At 34.1% G+C, this 15,306-nt stretch overlaps 1 protein-coding gene across 4 annotated transcripts in view; it reads left to right on the forward strand.

Annotated features, from left to right (window-relative positions):
- The window catches only part of RTKN2 (rhotekin 2), an 87,520-nt gene extending 73,963 nt beyond the window's left edge, over positions 1–13,557 (forward strand). For 3 of the 4 annotated variants that reach the window (XM_077125201.1, XM_077125202.1, XM_077125204.1), the window contains 3 exons: positions 6,739–6,846; positions 8,101–8,630; positions 10,345–13,557. In XM_077125201.1, the coding sequence (XP_076981316.1) occupies positions 6,739–6,846; positions 8,101–8,630; positions 10,345–10,353 (647 nt within the window). In that variant the 3' untranslated portion in view covers positions 10,354–13,557. Of the gene's footprint in view, positions 1–6,738; positions 6,847–8,100 lie in introns of all 4 variants that reach the window. The other variant, XM_077125203.1, reaches the window with a different exon arrangement.
- Positions 13,558–15,306: the final 1,749 nt, after the last annotated feature.

A 15,306-nucleotide genomic window follows, 5' to 3' on the forward strand; every position in this document is an offset into this window, starting at 1 on the left:
GCTCTAGTAGCTTTCTTATGGATTCTTTGGGATTTTCTATATATATAGCTTTACGTCATCTATGAATAGAAATAGTTTTACTTCTTCCTTTGCAGTTTGATGTATTTTCTTTTCACTTCTTGCTTGACTAATTGCTCTGGCTAGAACTTCCATATGTTGTTGAATAGCAGTGATGAAACTGGAATCCTTGTCTTGCTTCATATCTTAAGGGGAAAGCTTTTAGTCTTTCACCATTAGGTATGATGTTAGCTATGGCTTTTTCATGTATGTCTTTTATTGTGTTTAGGATTTGCCTCGAGATATTTACTGATTTCTCTTGTAATTTCTTCCTTGACCCACTGATTGTTAAAGAGTGTATTGTTGAGCCTCCAAATATTTGTGAATTTTCTGGCCCTCTGCCTATTATTGATTTCCAACTTCATTCCTTTATGATCTGAGAAAGTGTTTTCTATGATTTCAGTCTTTTTAAATTTATTGAGACTTGCTGTGTGAGCCAGCATATGGTCTATCCTTGAGAATGATCCATGAGCACTGGAGAAAAAGGTGTATCCTGCTGTTGTGGGGTGTAATGTTCTATAAATGTCTGTTAAATCTAGTTTGTTTATTGTATTATTCAAATTCTCTGTTTCTTTATTGATCCTCTGTCTAGATGTTCTGTCCATTTATGAGAGCGGGGAATTGAAGTCTCCAGCTATTATGGTAGATGTGTCTATTTCTCTTTTCACTGTTTACCTCATGTATTTTGGAGCACTCTGGCTTGGCGCATAAATATTTATGACTGTTATGTCTTCTTGTTGAATTGTTCCTTTTATTAATACATAGTGTCATTCTTTGTCTCTTTTAATTGTTTTACATTTTAAGTCTAATTTGTTGGATATTAGTATAGCTACTCCTGCTCTTTTCTAATTGTTTTTTGCATGAAATATCTTTTCCCAACCTTTCACTTTCAACCTGAATTTATCTTTGGGTCTAAAATGCATCTTCTGTGGACACCATATAGATGGGTCCTGTTTTTTAAGCCATTCTGCCAGTCTTTGTCTTTTGATTGGGGAGTTTAATCCATTAACATTTAGTGTTATTATTGTAAGGACAGTACTTTCTTCTACCGTTTTGCCTTTTGGATTTTATATGTCATATCTAATTGTTCTTCTTTTTACCTTTACTGATAGTCTTCATTTCTACACTCTTCCCCACACCTCTCTCTGCTGTCTTCTCCTATCTGTCTCTAGTGCTCTCTTTAGTGTTTCTTGCAGAGCTGGTCTCTTGGTCACAGATTCTCTCAGTGATTTTTTTGTCTGAAAGTGTTTTAATTTCCCCCTCGTTTTTGAAGGACAGTTTTGCTGGGTATAGAATTCTTGGTTGGCAGTTTTTCTCTTTTAATATCTTAAATATATCATAGCACTCTCTCCCCACCTCCATGGTTTCTGCTGAGAAATCTACACATAGTCTTCTTGGATTTCCCTTGTATGTGACGGATTGCTTTTCTCTTGCTGCTTTCAAAATTCTCTGTTTCTCTTTGACATCTGACATTCTGATTAGTAAGTGTCTTGGAGTACATCTATTTGGATCTCTTCTGTTTGGGGTATACTGCACTCGGATCTGTAGTTTTAAGTCTTCCATAAGAGTTGGGAAATTTTCAGTGATAATTTCCTCCATTAGTTTTCTCCTCCTTTTCCCTTCTCTTCTCCTTCTGGGACACCCACAACACCTATATCTGTATGCTTCATGTTGTCATTCAGTTCCCTGAGTCCCTCCTCATATTTTCCCCATTCTTTTCCCTATATTTTCTTTAGCTTGTTGTATTTCAGATGTCCCATCCTCCAGTTCACTAATTCTGTCTTCTGCCTCTTGAAATCTAAAATTGTAGGTTTCCATTGTTTTTTTTTCATCTCTTCTACTGAGCCTTTCATTCTCATAAGTTCTGTAATTTGTTTTTTTAGATTTTCAATTTCTTCTTTTTGTTTGCCCCTTGCCTTCTTTATATCCTCCCTCAATTCATTGATTTGATTTTTGTTGAGGTTTTCCATGCCTATTCAAACATCCTGAATTAATTGTTTCAACTTATGTATCTCATTTGAATTGTTGGTTGTTCCTTTGACTGGGCCATATCTTCAATTTTCCTAGTATGATTCGTTACTTTTTGCCATCATCTAGACATTTAATTTCCTTAATTAATTTATTCCAGAGATTGTTTTCACTTTTTTTACCTAGGCTTTCTTGCTGGATGACTTTGTTGTCTTTCTGTTCTTTGACATTCAGTTAAGCTTATTCTAGACCTCTAGCTTAGGTTTTGTTTAGCAGATCAGAATTTTTCAGTTCTTGTTTTCTGGTTTCTTGCCCTGCCTGTATGGTGCCTTTATTTTTTCCCTTAGGAAGGGCTACTTAGGTATTACAGACCCTAGTCAGATTTTCCCACACTAGACTGGCCTCCTCTCAGGAGGAAAGAGTCACCCAAGTCAGTTTTCCCTGAGGGTGAGACCCAGCAGGTTGGAAGACTTTCCTATGACGCCTCTAGACACTGTTTTCTCTATCCTGCCCAGTATGTGACACTTGTCTGTCTGCGGGTCCCACCAGCATAAAGTAATGTGGTGCCTTTAGCTCTTGCTGCTGGGGGCATGATTGAGACAGAGAAAAAGTTGTAGGGTTGGTGTTAAGTCTTCTTTGAATGTTTGGTAAAATTTACCAGTGAAGTCATCTGGTCCTGAATATTTCTTTGTTGGGAAGCTTTTGATTACTGATTCAATCTCTACCTGTTATTAGTCTTTTGAGATTTTTCTCTTTGTTCTTGATCAGTTTAGGTAATTGTGTTTTCTAGGAATTTGTCTATTTCATCTAAATTGTCTAATTTGTTGGCATATCATTGTCCATAGTATCCTCTTATGATCCTTTTTATTTCTGCTGGGTCTGGTAATGACCCCACCTTCATTACTGATTTTCGTTATTTGCATCATCTGTCGTTTTCTCTTTGTCAGTCTAGATAAAGGTTTGTCAGTTTTATTGATCTTTTCAAAGAAACCAACTTTTAGTTTTGTTGATTCTCTCTTGTTTTTCTGTTCTCTGTTTCATTTATGTCCACTCAACTGTTTATTATTTCTTTCCTTCTGTTTGCATTGAGTCTGGTTTGCTCTCCTTTTTTAGAACCTCCCAGTGTGAGGTTAGGTTACTGATTTGAGATCTTTCTCTCTTTTTTTTTTTTTTTTTTTTTTTTTAAAGGAAGGAAAGACAGAGAAGAAAGGAAGGGAGGAAGAACGGGAAACATTTTTAAACATTTTCTTGTTTTTTATTATATTTTGTTTGTTTGCTTGTTTTTTACATGGGCTGGGGCCGGGAATCGAACCGGGGTCCTCCGGCACGGCAGGCAAGCACTCTTGTCCGCTGAGCCACCGCGGCCCGCCCTCTTTCTCTCTTTTAAAACAAGCATTTACAGCTATAATATTCCCTCTAAGCTATGCCTTCATTGCATTCCATAAGTTTTGGTATATTTCCTTTTCTTCCATCTCAAGGTGTTTTTTAGTCTCCCTTTTGATTTCTCCTTTGACACATTGTTTTTAAAAAGTGTGTTATTTAATTTCCACATATTTGTGAATAGGTTGATTTTAAGTCTACTCCAGTCCATGTGCTTGCCAAAAATTTCATTGGTGGTTTGGAAGAGGGGCAAGAAAGGGAATTATATTTATTGATTGTCTTCCATGTACAAGATGGTTTCCTTTGTTTCTTATAACACCCCTGTGAGGTAGGTATTATTTCCCTCTGCTTTATAGATTAGAAAACTGACACCTAAAGACATTCCTGGTTCACTGTAAAGAATCAGAGGACTCCTGTGGCCTTCACAGATTCTTTAGGACTTAAGTGCTATATGTAAGCACCCATTTGTTTCATGCTTGTCAGTGTGTACTACATTTCTTTATTTTAAAATTCCAGCACATCTTAGAAGTATAACTTACAGAACAACTTCCTTTCTTTTGCTGATCACAGCTAAAATTTTAACTGCTTTCCTAAATGCTCTGATTTAAAGTGTCTTATAAAAGAGTATATTATCTTTAGAAATGATTCTCATATTTTATAATTTTTTGTGCATTAAAAAGGAAGGAAGGGGTAAATGAAGGTAAAAATTATGAAATAATGTAGTCTGAATATCAGCTACTACTTGATTTCATGTTTTCATTCTCTAGATTCTGTGAAGTAATTTAACATGTAAAAGTGGGAAGTTTAGAGGGATAAGAATCTTAGGACTTTTTGTACCTACAAAATAATAAGAAAATGATAACTAGATTCTAATATCTTGCTATTTTTTTTTATGCTTTTTGGATAAAATCTGTCAATTTATCTAATTTTTAAAGTGCAAATTCTATCTATAATGTTCCTTACTAATATTTGCACTTTAAATTTCATCGTGTTTATAGCAATGAAGCAACAATTGACTTGTACTTTAACATATTTACTCTCTAGTGATACCTTCTTGAGTTCTTAGTTGAAATATGGTATGTAGAACAAAGTAGGACATTGATACCCAGGGCAGAATAAAGAGAGTAATTTAATACTTGGAGCAATGTTCCTTTCTTTAGCCCCACTATAAAGGGTGGGATAATCAGAAATTATGAGGAAATACTGATGGAACTGGGTATATTTAACCTAGAGAAGAACTGCTGGGAGAAGGGTATGGCAGAGGATATAATAACTTTTTTTAATATTTGAGAGGTAAAAGACAAGTAAAAGAGGATTAACACCTGTTTTGGATAATCAAAAGGTGTGGAGCTAGAAATGGTGGGTCAAAGATGTAGAAAGTTAAAATAGACTGAGACAGTAATTTTTTTTCAAGTACTTAATCATATAAATACTGAATTACATTAGCAGCTTAGCATTAAAGATCATTTTGCCTGAGCATTATAACAATAAATGGTATTAGGAAACATCTGCAATATATAGATTGTTGTTTAAGCAAAACATCCATTTAATATCTCATATTGGGTCTTTGTTTCCATGTTAGCACACTGGTTATTTCATATAACTCTACATACTCATTTATTCACTGGCAAAATAAATGTTTCAGTCATCAAGTCTTGACCAGTGAGCATACCACATTTGCACTTCTGACTTCAGTAACATAGAGGATAATGTGACGTTGTTTTCTGACACATGATTAGTATTCTGCTACCAGTTTAACAATGAAAAGCTTTCATCTATCAATATAGAGAAAATACTGCACTTTATAATTTGTCTAAGAATGTGACAGAGAAATGTTTGCTAGTCTAAAATGTCTCATTACTTTCCCATTACATAAAAGTTTTATTTTTTCTGCCGTCAGAAAGCAAACGCTGGCTTTTATATATTTAACTAATTAAAAGAAGTGGAAGGGAGAAATAAGTTATCAGATCTCAGATCCTCTAGCTTTAAATTCTGAAAAGCAACCTTTGAAACCTTATACTCAGAATTTTACTCCCTTTATGAGTTGCTGTGTGGGTTATTTTGAAATTTTTATATATTCTGTATTTGGCATTTGTGAGAACATACTAAAAGGTTTAATGTGATGGATTTAATATTTAAATATGTATTAACATGCAGTTTTAGACTAAAAACAACAAAAATAAATAGATAATTTGACTAAAAATGAGATATCTCTAATATTTGAGCCATTAAAAGTTAGTTATATTAGAGATTGAATATATATTGAGAACATAAAAGTCAGAGATATGTAGATTATAAATCAGTTTAAAAAGGCATCTATTTATATTATATTTACATTTCTACTGGTGTAAGATAGGATATAAGAATGGTGACTCTCAGTTACTGTTTTTTTTTTTTTTTGCTTGGGCAGGCATCAGGAATCTAATCTGGGTCTCTGGCATGGCAGGCGAAAACTCTGCCTGCTGAGCCACTGTGGCCCCCCCGCCTCAGTAACTTACTTTTATAACATATAACATATAGACACTTAGTATCTAGCAGAGTTGGTATCTAGCATGCAATGAATTACATTTTTGATACCCACTCATAAGAAATATTTCTGAGAATTTTATTTTAAAATAAGAATTAATGTTTTCCATACTTTTAAAATTTAACAACGGATGAAACAAATTATTTGAGTATTTTTTCCTAATTCCAGATGCCTAATACTTCAAATCATCTTTCCTAAAATAAATTTGACCCAGTTAGAATTTTATTAAACTCCGACTCATGTTAGAGTTCCACTTACATATGGAAATAGTATTTTTCTAGAGTTCTATGATTTTGGAAAGTATAATAATCACCTTAAAAAGATCATTAAAGATTCTTATTTCTTAATTCACATTTTCAAATTTAAAACCATTTTTGAGAACCATAAATCTATATGTGTTTCCTACTTCTAGTAGTCATATTTCAGTTAATTTTTATTTTTCAACTATCTTAAATATTGGAAATTTTTATTCAGCATTTATAAAAGGAGTTAATATTTGCAAACTTGACATTAGTAGAAATTTTAAATTAATTACTGACACACTTAGTGAAATAGTTCAGTATTTAATAGAGATAGTAGTGTAGTATCTGTACATAAAAATTAATTTTTTAATAGATTACCTTTATGCCCAGAATTGGACTTTGAAATTATAAATCCTACTATGGTTCTGTGCAAGTCTCCTTAAGGCAGTGCTTTATAAATTCACTGTTATTTTTCAAACCAAAAAATAAGTTGATATCTATTGAAAATAAAATATGTGTCTTAACATTTACGTTTTAAGCTAGCCTGCCTTTTTTCTTTCTTAGGCCAATGGAAGCATTGTTGCGAAGAATTTATGAAAATTGAGATTATGTCACCACGGAAACCACCTTTGTTCTTGACAAAAGAGGCGACCTCAGTCTACCATGATATGAGTAAGTGGGGTTTGTCTTTTCTAAGCTGGAGGGTAACAAAACAACATTGTCCATATTCAGGCAGCTTTCTCTATTAATATTAAAATGCTAAAATTTTCAGGGTGCAGTCAAAATGAATGAAAAAAGAATATGATTATAGATTAAGGAATTCATGTTTAATAGATGAATTAATACAAAATTAATGAATATACATTTTTCATAGTTTGAATGCTTAAGATCAAACAAAAAAAATTAAGGCTTCAAGATGAGTACAGTGAAAATAAATGAGTAGCTGATGAAAATTCTGAAAATATAAGCTTACAGGTTCTAAAACATAGTTATGTTCAGTAATTTTTCTGTATTTTATTAAATGTTTTAAAGTAGTGTTAATGTGTATTAATTAATGGAAGCTTCCATATCAGGCCACAATATTTGGTTAAGTTTTTATGCTTATGATAATTTAAATTTCTAGACTGATTAATATTCCATTATCCCACCCTTGGAAGGATGTTTATTTATCCTTGTGGGATTGCCTCTGTAAATAGAGTTGTGAAGAAGCACAAGTGACTGCTGAATTCTGTTCTAATTTCCGCTAATGAACTTGTACTTACTTATACTTTAAAATGTTAGATTAAAAATTACAGATTTGGTTTTTCACATTTGAAAATACCAGTAATTGATTTAATAAAGACATTCATCTTTGCTTATTTTTCCCAAGGAAAATTTTAAGCAGCACCCTTATCACCAAAATGATACAAGGACTTCACTGTTGTTTTGTTTTGTTTTACCTCTTAATAGAGACTGTACTGGTCTACAGGAAAGAATACTAATCCAGGTTTAGTATCCCCAGTTTTTATATCAGGGTTTTATTAAAAAGGAATCCACTGTTATATAGAAGTCAAAATAGGTTTTAAATCCAGAAGACTATATAATACTGTACTTGATCTTTAGAATCAAAGAAATATTCCTTTGAAAGCTGAGTGTATTCATTTATTTATTTATATATATATATATTATATATAAAGAGAGAGAAAGTGAGTGTGTGTGCATAGGTAGGTAGGTAGTGCCGTGCAGGATCTCTCCTTATTTTTTCTTGGTTGTATTGATAAGATTCTTTTTTTAGATAAATGTTTCTTTGCTTTTGCTAGTCTTATTAAGTTTTTGATGACCTTTATAGACAGCTAATTAGTTTGTAAAATAATAGCTTACTCAGATGAAGAAGTGTGTACTGCTTTTGAATTTCTTTCCATGGTTTTTTTCTTAAAATTATTATAGGTATTGATTCTCCTATGAAACTTGAAAGTTTAACTGATATAATACAGAAAAAAATTGAAGAGACGAATGGTCAGTTCCTTATTGGTCAGCATGAAGCATCCTCACCACCTCCATGGGCCGCACTCTTTGATGGTAATCATCAAATGGTAATCCAGAAAAAAGTATTATCTTCTGTAACTGAGCAGTCACGTGATGGGAAAGGAAAAAAGAGACGAGCTCCCCTTCCTCCTTCTGATATACCTCCATTCAGCTTAAAAGCACAGACCAACAGAGATCAGTTGGTTAAGGACAACTGGGCAAAACCAAGTGTGTCTGGGATCACACCTTTGGATACGAGATTATCAACCCTAATGCATCACTTACAGAAACCAATGGCTGTTCCTCGAAAACTTCTTCCCGCCAAGAAAAATAGTTTAAGTGATGGTGAGCACACAGACACTAAAACCAGTTTTGAAGCTAAGCCAGTACCAGCTCCAAGGCACAAATCCATCAAAGACATGTTGGATCCTAGGTCATGGTTGCAGGCACAGGTATAGAAAACTCTTAATGTATATAGCATTTAACAAAGTCTAAACTATAAGGTTTAATGCGAAGGTATTACAGATAAAGTGATATGTAATTATGTAAGTATATATGATAGTGATTTATATTTATAATTAATAAGTTAGTTATAAAAATAATGTTTTATAATGAATAAATGGATTTCTCAGTTACTGCTGATTTTCAGAATATAAGTAATTTCCCCAGCAGAGTTCAAGAGGCAGTTTCTAGACAATATCTTAATTGTTAGAAGGGTTAATTTATTCCTAAATTAGTACCAGGCAGTGAACAAGCACTAAGCAGAACAAAGCATTAAAATTTCTTTTGGAGAGAGAATGTCTAGTAATTTAAAATGTGTTAAATTGAGCCATATTCACACTGTGAGAATTTTAATAGTAATGGAATGTTTCAAAAGTTTTATTCAAACCACAAATTATAGAATCCACCCAAGAAAATTTTCTTCTTAGCATTCTGGAATTCTCATCTAATGGTTCACTGGCTCTCATCTATTGTTTAACTCACTAGTTTATAGGTCTGACCTTTTAAATTCCTGGGCTAAATTTTGGAATATTAAATTCTTCATCTTTAAAGGGAGTTTACAGTGTGCAGTTCAAAATTGTTATTTTGATGACCCCTGAAACCCTGTTGACATTAAAATTTTCATAAGTGAAGCATAGCATTTATTAAAGAAATGGTAGATGAACTGTTCTTTATATCCACTTTTGTATGTGCAGTGCTAATTTCCATTGTGACTTTGGAATTTGGGGAAGTGAGTAGCTGATTAACACCTTAAAATGCACTTAATAGGGCGGGCCGCGGTGGCTCAGCGGGCAAAGTGCTTGCCTGCTATGCCGGAGGACCTCGGTTCGATTCCCGGCCCCAGCCCATGTAACAAAAACGGAGAAACAGAATACAATAAAACAAGAAAATGTTTAAAAATGTTTCCCTTTCTTCCTTCCTTCCTTCCTTCTATCCTTCCTTCCTTCTCTCTGTCTTTCCTTTAAAAAAAAAAAAAGAAAAAAAAAAAAATGCACTTAATACTCATTTAAAAAGCAGATGGCAGATGCAAAATATCAGAAAAGTTGGCCATGGAAATCATTTTCAGGATTCATCTTTTTTTTTTTTAATTAGATTTCCTTTTTCTACTAAGGATGGAGGTCTGCTATTGATATTATTCATTTAAAGTCATTCTTATAATAATGACATCGGAATCATTTCCATAGGAGGTAATTTCCATAGCAACTAATCGTAGTGATCCAAACAGGATTATGAAATCAAATGAGGAGTGAATAGCAAGAGGATAAATATCTTAAAGGAACAAAAAATCCATTTCTTATAATGATGCTTCTTGTAAACAAGAGCTAAACATTTTAAAAAATCTAATCAGGATTTCCAAATGGAAGAGATTCCATAAGGTGTCAGTAGCAGCACTAAAAATCTCAAATCACACTGAACCCAAAATGTCATTACAAGAAATAAAAATATAAAAATTAAATTGCTGCCCTGCATTCAATCTCTAGAGATCTTTTTAAAGCTAGTAAGAGCTCTAGTTGGATCAGATCTACATTATTACAAAGTAAAATGAACACTTGGCAAAAAATAACTTATTAATTTAAATGGAACCTTTCATTAGTTTTAGATAGCAGTCATTTTTCATTTATATAGAATGATGTAACAAAGTAGCTTACTTTTGTGTTTGCCCAGGACTCCTAGGAAGAACTAGTACTCAAGAGAGTAATGACACAAAAGGTCTCTTGTGACTAGTAGTGCCAGCTTCAACATGAGAAAGAATCCCTGAATGCTTGCCTGATATAATGTAAGGAACATCATGTGTATGAAAACTAAATAAGTAGGATTAATTTATTTCTTCTAAATGGAGACTCTTAGAAATGTCTATTGTGTTTGCCTTTTAGTAAATTACATACTAAAATTAGAAATGATATTGTTCAAATGTTTTTATTTTTTCAACCTCTGCTATTTTTGAAAGCATTTGTGACTCTGTTGTTGCCTTAAATTACTGAGCTAGAAGATGCTGCAGGCAAAATTGTTTCTGAAACTGGCATCTAAGTATTCTGCCCAGAGTTGATGTCTTTCTTTATAACTGACTGGTACCGATCAGTATTAAAACTTCCAAGCTATATTTTTGTTATTTTTCCTCATACATGTTATAATTTTTTTGTTTGGGGCGGTGCATGGTCTGGGAATCGAACCCGGGTCTCCTGCATGGAAGGCGAGCATGCTACCACTGAACCACCCATGCACCCCTCTCCTCATACATATTATAGAACAGAAGGATTAAAATTTTAGGGAAGTGAAGTTATTCATTGAGAAATTACTTAGCTGTTGTGCCCTCAGTGGGGAGCTTTGAAACAGGACTAGAGCCATGTAGGTGAAGCCAGACCAAACACTGCTCCCCACCACCTCGAAGCCCTTCCCCTCCCCAGTTTCAGGCTGTTGTAGAACACCCATCTTGTTGTGGGTTACAAGGCCTTTGAAGTCATCCTGAAGTCTTAGCTGTACTTCCTTTCACCATAATGCTTATTAAATGCTAGTACACGCTCCCCACCCTTCACCTCCCCAAGGGTATTTGTAATACAAAATGGGCTTTTTCTTCCTTCCTTGTTTTCTTTTTTCTCTTAATTAAAACAAACAAACAAAAAGAGTCTAAAAATATTGAGTTAAACAATTTGTCAAGGAGTTTGAAGTATTTGATTTTTTTATTCCCTAAACTGGAAGTTTATGACAGAAAAATATGCCATGTAATAAAAGGTGTTTCAGATTTTTTTGAGTTGACTTTTCACATTCTTTGTTTGCCCTGTTAATTTGTTTTTTGATTTATAAACACTATAAACTTGAAACAAAGAATTAACTGTCATACCTTGATAATAATATCATTAGAGAAAAACAATAAAAAGAATAGCTATTTCATGATAACTTGATAGTTCTAGTTATCTGAAGATAATGTCTTAGACAATTACATTTACATTTCTAGCACTGGCATATAAATTACAACAGCATTAAGATACTTTTATGTATCTTAGATAAATGTAAATAAAAGTGCTAAGTTTTTTATTTAAATATCATGCAAGGACCAAAGAAGGCATTTTGTTAGTATATATACACATCTCTTAAGGTAAACAATCTTCCAAAAAATATCAGGATTCTCTTGCTGAGTTTTGTTAAATCCTCGTTAACTGTCTGTAGTGCCCCCTGACGTCTTTTAAATGGATGTAACTGTATTTGGAAAATTAAAACTAGTTATTATAAATGCCTTATCTTTATCCTTTAGAGTCCTACTGAATGTATTTTATCTGGTACTATTTATTAAAAATGGAAACTGTCTTGATTTAGTGACAACTCATGTAAGGTAGGTTAAGCAGTCAAGTATTTCTTCAGGCTTAGGTTAGGCACTTCAGCCACCTACGGAGAAGTTAATTAACTTAGTCCAGAATGAAATTATAGGGCATGGTGCAATTTCATGTTAAACACCTTTTGAATGCAATCACCTGTGTTACCATGAATACGGACCAGCACTAGAAAGAGAGAGAATGCTGTACCATGGACAAGAAATGAAGTAATTCACAGGATAAGTATCTGGTCCTATGGCCAGCGTTTATCAAAACTTGTTGTCTTTATAAATAAAGAATTATTGAAAAATTAGCTTATTTGATGGCCATTTATATTCTCTTTGTTGTTTTCAGTGTGCTGTAGTCTTTAACAATAATGTGGATAAAGGTGACTTTTGCACTTACATGTCAAAGGCATTACTGTTTTAATGTATTTACACGGTTATGTGGAACTGTTTCATTACTAGCAGTTACTTGAAAACGGTTTATTCTGAATCATGTGTATTCTTAGTTAAAGTTAGGAAGGATATTAAGTTTGAAATTTTAAAAGACAAGCTTTCATTTGAAAATATATTAAGTTGTGTTATTTTCTGTGACAGGCTTATATAAGTGTAATTGGCTTTGTTGGCATTTCTTATTTTTTAACTAAATTTTAGGTCAACTTCTGGATTAAAAGTGGTATATTTGGACATATGTTTTCTTAAAGTACCAAAAATATTTGTGAAGAGGCTAAGTCATGTGATAATAACTTCTGTACATCAGAACTGAATCATGAAGACATTTTCTAGTTCTACTCCCTTCAGTGCTCCCTTCTGGGCTGAACTAATAGAAGTAAACATTGTGATAGAAGTGATCAGAGAGAGACATACTCAGGAGGTGGTGCTAATCAATATAAAACTAATATACCGATAGCCTTGGTATAATGAACATTTATAAAATGTTTGCGTATAATCCTTCTTACAATGTACTCTTAAAAATCCATTGCTGTAATCTTACTTTTACTTTACTGACCCAGATTTTCCTTAGAGTTTAAGCCTCTCTGATAATAACTTAGGATATTCAGTCACCATGAACCACAAGCAGACTCCTTCGTTTTAAGGCACTTCCCTCAGTACTTAATTTATGCCTTTGAAGCACCTCATGGGAGGGGAAGAGAAATGAGCAATGCTGGTTCAATTATATTATCTCAAAATCTGTAGTGTGACCAGAAATATTTAACATTTCTTTTTGGAAAGAATTTTCTTTTCTCTAAGGACAGAGGCCTACTAATCAATGTGTGAAGATAAAGTAGTTTTAGGTGCAATTAGGAACAAAATCAACTACTACAGAAATATTAACATTTTTATTTATCTGACTAGAGGAAAAATACTAGTATGTTTGATAATTAGAAAACTAAGCAAGATCATTCCAAATTTTACTAATATTTGTATTTTGCATTGTATCAGTTTGCTTTGAAGGATGTAGTAATCACTTAATGTATCTACTAAAGGAGAGGTTGATTGAAAAGATTCTGAATATACATAATTATGCTCTGTTATATACATGTTTCAAGAAACCAAAATAAATTTTTTTGTTGAAAATAGATATTTTTCTGTCTTGTATCAAAATATTTTTGTCTGTTTACTACTCAAAAGAAAAATTAGTAGCCAGTGGATGAACACATTTTGTTGAATTTAGCTGCTTTATTAAACACTTTAATGTAATTTAAAATTGTGGCCGTTTTGCAGTTTTAGATTAAAGGGGAAAAAAAAGTATAAGAGGAATTATCCACTTACCTCAAATAATTAAAATCAAAATGTGTGTGTGTGTGTGTGTGTCAGAGTCTTTGATCCAGGTATTTCACTTAGTTTGAAGATTATTTTTAAATATCCTGTCAGGCCAGCAGAATAAAAGCCCAAACCTCTTTCCACAACTCAGGAAAACCATCATGTCCAGCGTGCCACGCTGTACTAGGCACCCTACGCTCTCGCAGCCCTGATCTTTTGGACATTGGTCCACCAACCTGTCACTTTCTGTTGCTCATCATTTTCTCTGCTGCACTCTGACGCCCACGATGCCTTTCCTCCCTCTCTCCGCGCGGCTGCACCACAGTCAGCAAACCGTGTTCATTCTTCCAAATGGTAGCACCTCTAAATGCGCCCTGGCGCCATACCCTCCTCAACAGTTCCCCCTAGGTAGAGGTTCACTCCTTCCTTCCTACTCTTTATACACCGCTATTTATATCCTTAAGCATTTGCTTATATTCCATTTTCTCCTGGGTGTATTAAATTTGTGGATTTGTTTTTGCATAAAAAGTTCCTATAAACTTAGCAAGTTTAAAATACCTTTCTGTAGGTCAGAAGCCCAGGCAGGCTCAGGTGGATTTTCTGCTTGAGGCCAGGTTGAGCTTGTGTATGCAGGCTCTGGGAAAAAATCTACCTCCAGCCTCAGTCAGATTTAGCAGAATTCAATTCCTCGCAGGTTGTATAGGACAACTACTGACCAGGGGTCACTCTCCGCTCCCAGAGCCTACTCTCCAGTCCTTTCACGGTCCCCCTCCGTCTTCAAAGCCAGCAACAGCACATCAGTCCCTGTGCTTCCCTGACTTTCCCTTCTAACAGCCTGAGAAAACTTTGGTTTTAAATGGCTTAAAGTGATTTGATGAGACCACCAGGATAGTCTTCCTTTTGATAAACTCCGAATTCCCTATTTAGTCAATGTGAGTACATCTGGAAAATGCCTTTCACATGTAACAATCTCTGATGTGATATCTCATCATATTCATAGAGTGCCATTTGAGAATTCTGCCTACCATTCTAAACAGATTTTTCAAGGGCAAGGAGCGTATTTTATTGATCTTTTAATCCTGTCATAGTAATGAGTGCAGATTATTGGGTATTCTTAAGTGTAATGTGCTGTACTAAATATTTTCCATGAACTAACTCATTTTAATCTGTACCTTAGCCCTCCCATTAGCCCCGCTTAACAAAGGTGGACAGCCTGCCCTGGGTCACACTGCATGGTAGTTAGGAGCATAGATTCTGGAATTAGAACTGGGTTAATTTTAGCCCTGCCATGCCCTAGCTGTGTCAATTGAGGCTTTCTTTTTTTCTTTTTTAACCTCCTTGTTCTAGTTTGCTAGCTGCCGGAATGCAACACACCAGAGACGGATTGGCTTTTAATAAAAGGGGATTTATTTTGTTAGTTCTTCAGAGGAAAGGCAGCTAACTTTCCACTGAGGTTCTTTCTTACATGGAAGGCACAGGGTGATCTCTGCTGGTCTTCTCTCCAGGCCCCTGGGTTCCAACAACTTTTCCCGGGGTGACTTCTTTCTGCATCT

Source organism: Tamandua tetradactyla, chromosome 13 (genome assembly GCF_023851605.1).
Source record: "Tamandua tetradactyla isolate mTamTet1 chromosome 13, mTamTet1.pri, whole genome shotgun sequence".
Classification (NCBI taxonomy): domain Eukaryota; kingdom Metazoa; phylum Chordata; class Mammalia; order Pilosa; family Myrmecophagidae; genus Tamandua; species Tamandua tetradactyla.